The 10968-nt window shown below is 32.6% G+C and overlaps 1 protein-coding gene and 2 long non-coding RNA genes across 3 annotated transcripts; 2 read left to right on the top strand and 1 right to left on the bottom strand.

The window, feature by feature from the left end:
* Positions 1-2478: 2478 nt before the first annotated feature.
* On the top strand, positions 2479-5843 carry LOC107922122 (catalase isozyme 1). The gene is given in 8 exon segments (NM_001327194.1): positions 2479-2539; positions 2848-2944; positions 3260-3537; positions 3824-4600; positions 4775-4864; positions 5269-5336; positions 5436-5529; positions 5645-5843. Coding segments are annotated over 8 exon segments (1479 nt in total). The 5' UTR covers positions 2479-2524; the 3' UTR covers positions 5705-5843.
* Positions 5416-8984, bottom strand: LOC121213873 (uncharacterized). Its single transcript, XR_005909369.1, has 3 exons — positions 8809-8984; positions 6226-6949; positions 5416-5551 (listed from the first exon to the last, which is right to left on the bottom strand). It is a non-coding gene; the product is annotated as an uncharacterized lncRNA (long non-coding RNA).
* On the top strand, positions 8198-10025 carry LOC107922598 (uncharacterized). Its single transcript, XR_001691356.2, has 2 exons — positions 8198-8689; positions 8978-10025. It is a non-coding gene; the product is annotated as an uncharacterized lncRNA (long non-coding RNA).
* The last annotated feature ends 943 nt before the right edge of the window (positions 10026-10968 follow it).

Below are 10968 nucleotides of genomic sequence, written 5' to 3'. Positions count from 1 at the left end.
TGTATATTAAAAGGATTTAAAAATATTAAATAATGAAATTAAATAATCTCAAGTACAAAATAGTTATAAAAATTAAAGTTTTGGTTGAAGTGATAAATAAAAGATTTTAAAAATAAAACTTGAGTTTAAATCTTATTATATGTAAATTTTAAAACATAAAAAGATACTCATCAATTATATAAAATAATTTTTAATAAGTTTCAAACATACCATTTATCATTAAACAAATTCAAAATAAAAAAGTTAAAAAATTATTCCATAAATCATACAATAAAATCATGTCATACCATGGCATGAATATAACAATTCAAATTCAACAAATTTAAAATAAATAATAAAAAATTCTCAATAAATAAATAAATAAAATTTAAATTTAAAATATATTTTATAATTATTTTTTGGTACAAATAAATAATAAAAAATTAAATATAAATATAAATTTATTTTAGAATTAATTTTTTTTGGCATCGACTGGTACGAATGGAATCAATCGATACGCACCAATATGGTCAATATTAACCGAAATTTGCACCAAAACAAAATTTAAAATATTTTATTCCGATTTACTACCAGAATAGAATATTCCGACCAACAGGACGATGCCGAAACAACACCGACCACCATGATATCAACATATAAATGAGATATAAAAATATATATTTATTTAAGACATAACAAATTTTTGTCCAATTTTATAATTAGTTAATTTAGACTTTCTCGATAAAACATTTGAACTTAAAAAAAATTAAAATAAAATAAACGTTAAAAAATTGTAATAACTAAGTTAAAAAATAGAGTAAAAATATAATAAATATCACATTCAAAATAACAGACAATTGTTGAGATTAATAAAATATAATGTATAGTAATATGAATAATTAATAGCTAATAAAATAATTTCCAGCATATTAAACATATAACTTCAATAAAATATTGTTGAAAACAAGAATAATAAGTTTTTATTTATTTTAATTAAAACTTGAGAAAGACCATGTTTGGTTCGCTGTATTGGATTAGAGGTGTATTGGATTAGAGGAGTAATGGAATAGAGGTGTAATGGAATAGAGGTGTAATAGCAAATCAACTGTTTGGTTAAATGTAATGGAATAGAGGCGTAATAGTAATATTGTGTTTGGTTGAATGGAATAGAGGTGTAATAGCATAATGGAAAAAACTAAAATGACTAGAATACCATTAGCATAAATTTATTTTGGTAAATGATTATTGTTATTGTTATTTAAATTTTAATAAGATTATTATTGTCAATAATAAATAATTTAATCATATTTAAACATAATTATTATTAAATATATTATAATTAAAATATATAATTTAATAAAATTCTTAATAATTAATATTCTTATATAAATTTACTCAAATCATAATATATGATACTATAAAAGATAATTTGAAATGATTAATATTAAATATAATTTAATAAAAATATATAATTCCCCACGTTATTTGGAGATACAAGATACGAAACAAATTAATTGTTTGACTAATCAATGGACTAATTTTGTTTAGCCATAAAATACATCAATATATATTCATTTGACAAGAATATGTTTGGATCATACATGAATTTGTATACACTATCAATCAATTAATTACAACTTGTTTAACATCCATCTATAAAATGTTTGGAAATTTCTTTTCTTGATTACATATAATAAGCTTAAACTTCTTTAAAATGGATGTGAACTCAAAAGGTCAAAATTGAAGATTATGGGGGACGCAAAGCACATCAACTACAAAAACCAACCAAATAATTTCTCAAGGGAGCAAAGGTAAGCAGGAAGAATTCCAAAGACAATTTCTCTGACATCAAAACATATTAAGCGTTGAACCAAAAGAAAAACAAATAACATTCAGCAATTGCTCCAAATCCAACAGATAAATTTACGTGCTCGATGCATGTGAACCAAGAGAAGTTTTCCAGATTTGAATTACAAACAAGTTGGAACGTACAGTGGAATGTACAAAAAATAAAATAAAAAACAGTGTGATAGATGTACATCAACTGCGGTTCAAATTGATGTCGCCATTATCAGAATCTTCAGAACACCAATATTCCCTTGCTTGAGTAGAAGCAAGAAGTTAGTATCTGTTACAGGATCACAGTTTCTCATAGAAAAAGGGAGGAAAAAATTATGAAATCAAGAAAACACAACAAGAAAATGGAGCTCCGTATCATACAGAGTAAGAATTAATCATGTTCCAACTACGAATTTGAACCAGACAAAAAGTGGGGCTCACCGCCAATACACCCAACCAAACATAGTGTTAATTTTGTTGCGGGCATTCGGCGAGACGTTAAATTGGGTGGGAGATATTGAAAGTATAGGGATTCGGGAGGGAAATGAAGTCACTGTATGTTTTAGATAAAAGCGGAGAGATACAAAAATAGAAAGGCCAGCCACGTTCGCTTTATAAATAATCATCTCCTTTCTATCGACACACGACCCTTCCGTTACGTCTCAAGCTCTCTCTTCCTGTCTTCGTCTACTTCGCCTCTTTCTCTATGGATCCCTACAAGGTACCCTATCTTTTCTCCCTTTTTATTATGATTTTCATTATTAATCAATTGCGCTATTTCTTTCTGATTCTATTGATTTATTTATTTTTTAAATCGAATCGAATATGATGTATTTGTATGTCATCTTTGATTCTTGATGATTTTTTTTGTTGATTTCAATCCTGTATATTCTTTAAGATTTGTTCCTTATCTTGGGCTATTAGAAATTAGATGATAAATCATGAAATTTATTTGACAACCATTGCAAATAATTATCTGTAGTTTGCGAATAATCGTTCTTTTCTGGTATTCTAAATTGGTTGATACAGCACCGTCCATCAAGTGCTTTCAATTCACCATTCTGGACTACCAATTCTGGCGCTCCAGTTTGGAATAACAATTCATCTCTCACTGTTGGACCCAGAGGTATATATGAGTTTCCCCCCTTATTATTATGATGAATTTCCTGAGCTACTGACTGTTTATTAGTCATGATTTATCTTCCATAATAAGCATCCTCGTTGTTTTGGTGTACTTATGTTGTTCGTATTTCATCATATGGTTACCATAACCAAAAAAATCTTCTTTTTTACTTCTGGGCGGGTACCTGGGTTTGCTCTTGGCATTTTGTGGGGGTCAATTGTAAAACTTGATCACTATGTTGAAGTTTTTGTGAGAGGAATATTTTGTCTTTTTAGTACAAGGTGTTGACAAGTTGGAGCGCACTGTTTTATTTGACAGGTCCAATTCTCCTTGAGGACTATCATCTGGTGGAAAAGCTTGCCAACTTTGACAGGGAGCGGATTCCAGAACGTGTTGTCCATGCTAGGGGAGCAAGCGCAAAGGGTTTCTTCGAGGTTACCCATGACATTTCTCACCTTACATGTGCTGATTTTCTGCGAGCACCTGGAGTTCAAACCCCTGTTATCGTGCGATTTTCAACCGTCATCCATGAGCGTGGAAGCCCTGAAACCCTCAGGGATCCTCGTGGTTTTGCAGTGAAGTTCTACACCCGAGAGGTATGAGTTCACCTGCCACCTCCTTTTGTCACTAAGCTCCTTTGGTGCGTTGTAATTTGTACAGGAAAAAGAGGTTTAGAGCACTTGTAACTTCGGTTATTAGCTAAAACATGCTCTGAAGAAATGTATGTACATATGCATGTATTACATTCATAATTGTCTTCTTTTGGTGAAAGTCTTAGTTCATGAATGAAGTCCTGAGTTTATTATGCATTACTTTTATAAGTGTTATTTATTTGCCAATGTGTTGATCAGTTCTTGTTCTGAACTTTTTATATGAACTCAGGGTAATTTTGATCTTGTGGGAAACAATTTCCCAGTCTTCTTTATTCGTGATGGAATGAAATTCCCTGATATGGTCCATGCTCTTAAGCCCAACCCTAAGTCCCATATTCAGGAGAATTGGAGGATCCTTGATTTCTTCTCACACCATCCTGAGAGCTTGCATATGTTTACTTTCCTCTTTGATGATTTGGGTGTTCCACAAGATTACAGACACATGGAAGGTTCTGGTGTAAACACATACACTCTGATTAACAAGGCTGGCAAAGCACACTATGTGAAATTCCACTGGAAGCCCACTTGTGGGGTCAAATGCTTGCTGGAAGATGAGGCAATCAAGGTTGGAGGAGCTAATCACAGCCATGCCACTCAGGATCTCTATGACTCAATTGCTGCTGGCAACTATCCTGAGTGGAAGCTCTTCATCCAGACAATTGATCCTGACCATGAAGATAAATTTGACTTTGACCCTCTTGATGTGACTAAGACCTGGCCTGAGGACATCTTGCCCCTGCAGCCTGTTGGCCGCTTGGTTTTGAATAAGAACATTGACAACTTCTTCGCCGAAAATGAACAGCTTGCATTTTGCCCTGCCATTGTGGTTCCTGGAATCTACTACTCAGATGATAAGTTGCTCCAGACTCGTATATTCTCCTACTCTGATACCCAGAGGCACAGACTTGGGCCAAACTATCTGCAACTCCCAGCCAATGCTCCCAAGTGTGCTCATCACAACAATCACCACGAAGGTTTTATGAATTTCATGCACAGGGATGAGGAGGTACTTTGCTCTTTTCCATTAATTTCTCCTAGCACAATAATGGATTCCTGAATGTCTAAAATGTGCTGAACTAAATATATATATGCTTCTTCTAAAGAGCAACATTGATTTTAATGCATGCTATAAGTCATAATGGCCGGAGTTCTGATCCAATGGTATGACACTGTTTTCCAGATAAATTACTTCCCTTCAAGGTACGATCCTGTTCGTCATGCAGAGATGTTCCCTATCCCACCTGCTGTTTGCACTGGAAGGCGAGAGAAGGTCAGTTCCTGTACTTTCTTGTGTCTTATTTCAAAGTAATGTCTTTAATTTCAACCGTGTTTAGCAATGCAGTTCATGTTTGTTCAAGTTTATTAGCCTATCATGTATGTTTGTTTTTTGTGCAATCTGATTTGACACAACAATTTGCTTGATTTTGATGGTTAAAATTTAGATATAAAAATGCAAAAAGGAGTTTGGAGAAAAATCATGGTTTAAAGCAGTAGCAAAACAGCATGTTTCGGGCTTTTTCTTGGTTTAGGATAGAGGATAGAGACGATATTTACTCTTTACTTTTCAAGCTTTGCTTTGTCATTTAAACATTTAGTTGCAGTTTTCGGTTTTATCTACAAATTGCTCTACCTTTTGTTTGAGAGTAATGTACTTACTAAGTCTTATGGTCACAGTGCATCATTGAGAAGGAGAACAACTTCAAACAGCCCGGAGAGAGATACCGGTCCTGGGCAGCAGACAGGTATAATTGGGTTCTCTGCTTAGTTAAATTAAAATAAATGCATGTATTGGACTTCTGATCGCTAACTTCTTATTTTCTGCTTTGCCTTGCTGTAACCAGGCAAGAACGATTCATCTGCCGCTGGGTTGATGCCTTGTCTGATCCACGTGTGACTCATGAAATTCGCAGCATATGGATCTCATACTGGTCTCAGGTAAAAACACTCTTTCCTGCCACTTCACAAAGTATATATCCGTTTGAGCTTCATAGGTCCAATCTTTAGAATTAGATTTACTGATAGTTTCATGGATGACTGGCATGTGATACAGGCTGATAAATCAGTGGGTCAGAAGTTAGCATCTCGCCTCAATGTGAGACCCAGCATTTAGACATGGAGTTGCGGAGGATGAGTAAAGGACTGAAATGTAGAAAGGCCATCATCTAGTTGTTTCGGAAGCATAAACTTATTGTTGATCCTTTTGATCTGTGTGCCATAACTGAAATAAAGTCTCATATACTATAAGTTTTACGCTTATGGTCCTAATTAATAAATGCCGTTTTATGTGTACTAGTATTATTTATGAAAGCTGGAGAGATGCAAGAGAGGAGATAATTAGGATAATAAAACAGCAAATCCCATTGGGCTGGACCGTCAAATTTAGAGAAGGGGAAACTTGGATCCATTTTTCACGGATATTACAAATTAATTATCCAAATAAATTATTAGTATTTATTTGAATACTTGAATCTGCATCATCAAATACTGAAAGTGTTGGTATTGGGATGAATCGAAACATTTTTTAATCAACCATAGTAAAATAAAAGCTAACCGCTAGTTGAATTAAGTAGGTTAGGGATGTAGACAATAGACAGAGCTTATAGGGTATGTGGGTTAGAATAAAAAATATACCTTGTCAGTGTCACGCACCGCGCTTGTACGTTTCTTCCAAGTTGCTGCGCTCAACCCAACTTGTCTTTGTGGATTGTAGTCGCCTACTCTCTCGCTTCCCTCTCTCATACCGCACCCCAGCAACAAATTTTATACACATTAATCATTGCCCTTTTTAGGCTTAATTAAAAAGTTACCCTTCAACTATACCAAATAAATATTGCTGGTATCTATTTACTCACAGATTTTTTTTTTGAAATTTTATATGAAAATCGGAAAAGAAAAAAATAAAAATGATTTTAAATTAACTTTATTACAATAATAATTGGAGTTTTACACAAAAAGAAACCAGATTATTTTTTTAAAAATCACAATGATTCTGTAAAATAATCATCTAATCTCATTAGCCACCACTTTTATTTATTTATTTAAATTTGGAAAAAAAGAGAGTTAGGTTTTTTTAGCTCACTAAGATTCCATTCGATTGGTTAAAACCCTAACCTTGGGACCAAGAAGCAAAGAATAAGACTGTCCTCTGGCGAGCTTGAAAGCGCGAACAAGAATCACCTACTCTTAACACCATAACAAAAGAGAAAGCTTTGGCAAAGATTACCAACGGCGTTGGCCATGCAGGACTCATCAGCATGGTCACACGACGGGTCATCGCCACTCACCGCCGTCCTTAGACGCCTCTGCAGCTCCTGTATTGCCCCCCTCAATTAGTCATCGTCGCTCCGCCTCTGTGCTGTTGACATTTTAAATTCAATAATAAGTTGATTATTTTTAACTAACTTTATTACAGTAACATTTTTTTTCCTTTTTCTAATTTTCATGTACAATTTCAAAAGAAGATAAAGTTGTATGGTGACGTTGCAGGCGTTAGTCAAAATTTTTTTTGACAAGCTAAATAAGGCGTAAAAGCCGGGTTTGTCGAAACTATTTTTAAACAAAAATTTGGTTATCGAAAAAAAAAATTGGAGTCGCCACCGATCCATGATTTAGGTGTGACCGGCTCACCTTAAAAACAAATTTGGTCTACGAAATTTAAGAAAATGGGTTCGGGAGTCAGTTACGCACGAGGAAGGGTTAGCACCCTCGTAACGCCCAAAAATCGGTACCAAATTGATTATTTAGTGTCTTGGTGTCGAAAATTAAAAAGATTTTGTTAAACTCAAATGTTGAAATCCGAAAAGGATAATCAATTATTCAAGTCATGCGAAGAAATTAAGACCCAATACGTTAGGGTACAATTTCTCAAAATCCCCGAATTTTGAATATCACCTTTTAAAAAAAAATTTTAAAGAAAATCTTCATTTCGAGAAAACAATATGTCATGCCCAATGCGTTAGGACATAACATATTGAATTCCCGAAAATGATTTTTATTTATATATTTTAAATAACTAATATTCTCGGTTATTTAGAATTAACAAAGAAAATCGGAACCCAATGCGTTAGGGCTCAATTTTCCTCAAGAATCCCTAACTTTGAATATCGTTTTTTATTTTGAAAACCTTTGAATCATAAAAATAATTTTAATGTTTTGATAAAATCAAAATATTTATTTTTTAAAGTATGACAAAATATTGATGCATATATATTCATGTATACAAAAATAATAAACATAATAAATAAATATATATATAAAGTTTATAAAAACTAAAATATATGCATAATATTTAGTAATTATAAAAAATATTGACATATGTATGTATATATATATAAAATTTAACGGATATATTTATAAAAATATGGAATAACGTAAGTATATGTGTATACATATTATAAAAAATATTTATTTTTGGATCATAAGATATAAAAAATATAAATATTATAAAAATATATACGCATACATATGAATATAAAGCTAAGAAAAATAAAATAATAATAAAATATATGATATGTATATAGTATATATTTAAAACGTTTTAAAAAGGTATATATATGTATATTAAGAGGCATATGCGCATATAAACAAATATAATAATATAACATATAATAATGAACTAATAACCATACAGTAATAATAACGTAAATGAACCATATTGACAATATAATAAAAACTAAAAATAATAAATTAAGGATTAAATTAAAAAAAACAGAATTTAAAAAGCTAATTACAAAATAACATGAAAGGGAGTAAATTAAAACACGCACAACAGGGGAGGACTGAACGAGAAATTTACCCAAACCTACAATGTTGCGCAGCATAGGACCAATTTAAAACAATTATAAAACATGCAGTAAAATTTAAAGGAAATAATAAATTTAATTTAAACAACCCCAAAAAGCAAAGGACCAATAGCACAAATGGCCCCTTTTGAACCCTAATAAAATCCCATTTTAAAACCCTAAAGCCATTCCCTTTCTCTGCCACTTTTGTGGTGCGCCGCAACTCCTCTCAAAACCCCTCCTCTGCCGTTCCAATCTCCTCCCTTTTCCGACCAGATAACGGCTAACGAGAGCGCCCAACGAATCTCTTGACGGTAAGTCCTCCTCCCCCTCACCCTTTTCGTGTTTTGTTTTTAAGAAATAAAAAGAAAAGAACCAAAATAACTTAAAAAAAGGCAGTAAAAGAACAGAGAAAAATAAAACAAAATTCTACCTTCAAAACTATTTTTCTGTATATTTTCTTTTTGATTTCAATACCAAAAAATTTCTAAACCCCCACATTTTATAGATTTAAATCAGTCTCTTTATAGCCGAGATGTACCAAAATAATCATAAAAACTATCTATCCCGTTATTTGCCACATCTACTGTCGTTTGGATTAGTTTTTCCGTAGGTGTAAAGGTCGTGGAGGACATGCGCGAGTGATGAACGTGGGGCGTGGAAGCGGTTGCTGCGGCACTGAAGCACGAAAACTACCTAGGGTTTCTGCTGTTGAGAATTGTTAGGGCTAGGTATTGGGCCAGTGTGGATTATTGTGTTTTGGGCCATTTTTTGGGTTTAAAAGTATTTGGGCTGAGTGTTGTATTTGGGTTTGAATTAAGTTTGGGCCCCGGGCACCAATTGGAGATTACAAGGTTTTTTTTAATTAAGCCTTTAGGACTTTTTTTTAATTAAGGAAATAGGTTGGTTTTAGAAGAAATAAATGAAAAGTGGGTGCATTTTCTGTATAGTTGGCAGGAAAGCGTGTCCAGCTAAACGCACTTTTCCTTTCTCTTTCCTCTCCTAGGTTCAGGTTTTTAATTTTCTTAGGGTTATGGTTTTTAGATTTATGAATTAAAATTTTTTATTGAAACCAAAAAAGTTCATAAGTAGATTAGAGGGGTCCGGGATGTGATAACGTGCTTCAGAACAAATACATTTCATATGTCATGGCAGGATAAGACCATCACCTCAAAAACTCATCGTGGGAAAATCAGGTTTGGGGTAATAATGCTTGATATGATCAAGGGTCGAAGTCTAGGTGGAGGTCCCAGCTGGATGCCGTGATGTGGCCACGGGTTCGAGTGGAACTGGGGGGCTAGGTGACGGTCATTACATGGTCAAGAGTTCAAGTTTTTTGGATACCTGCAAATGGTGCCCTATATATACCAAACATAATATTGGGGTCATAATCATATGAAAAAACTTTGGGGACATCCAATGTAATCGATGTAACTTTTTTTCTCTATTTCCAAGTAGTCAGTATCTTTAACATTTTATTCTTATCCAAAGGCTGACACCGAGCTGGACAGAAGAAGGCTCTCAAGTGGAGAGTGGATATTTTGGCACAGTAGAGGTCAAACTAGGTTGGCATGGCAGCGGATGTAGTTAAGGGTGAGAAAATTTCGATTTGACTCAAAAAAATCGAAAAAAATTAAATTTCGAGTTAAACGAATCAAGTTATTTAAATTAATCAAGTTATTTAAATTAATCAAGTTATTCGAGTCAACTCAATTTTTTTTTGAATTTCGAGTTCGAATTGAGTTTGGTTTTTGAACTCGAATAATTCAAATAACCCGAATATCAAATTATAATATTTTACATTTTTACTTCAAACTCCCAGACCTTTTTACTTTCCCTCCAAAACTTTTACTCCCCTCCCCTACCTCCTACTACCCCAAACCCATTCCACCCTCCCCTCCCTCCCCCCCCTCAAATTTTACTCTCTATTTACTTTCTCCCCCAAAATTTACTCCTTCAACCCACAAAACTTTTTATTTTCCCCTTAAAGTTTTACTTCTCACCTTTTATCCCCAAATCAAAAATTAAAATCATCCAAAAAAAAACCTAAACCTAAATAGTAATAATTTTATTTATATCTACTATTTATATTATTAAATTAAATTTTACATTTTGTATTATTTATATTATTGAATTGTTTAGTCATATTGAATCTTTATAAATTTTTGTTAAAATTGAATTATTGATGATGCCATAAAATATTCGTGTTAAAATTTTATGTTGGTGTCAATTTCACATTTCATCTTTAAGATAACTTTTATTAAAAAATCACATTTTTTACATTTAATATATATTTTTTAATTTCAAAATACATATTGACAAGAAACAGAAGTTAATTGAAGCAATTAATAGGGCAAAGAAGCTAACCCATATATAAAAGATTAATAAATAAATTATGAGGGGGTGAAGTTAATAACAAATTTAATTACGGTGGAAAATTGTGATTACGGTGAGTGACAGTGATTACAATGATCTAAAATATATATTTTTAATTTAACTTAAACAAATATATTCGATCCGAATTCTATTTCACTCGACTCGATTCAAGAAAATTTCAAATCAAGTTAGGATGGTAAGATAGGATTCGTCAACT

This window comes from Gossypium hirsutum, chromosome D01 (assembly GCF_007990345.1).
Source record: "Gossypium hirsutum isolate 1008001.06 chromosome D01, Gossypium_hirsutum_v2.1, whole genome shotgun sequence".
NCBI lineage: Eukaryota > Viridiplantae > Streptophyta > Magnoliopsida > Malvales > Malvaceae > Gossypium > Gossypium hirsutum.
Note: the sequence above shows the minus strand (reverse complement) of the source record. Positions and strands in the feature narration are given on the sequence as shown.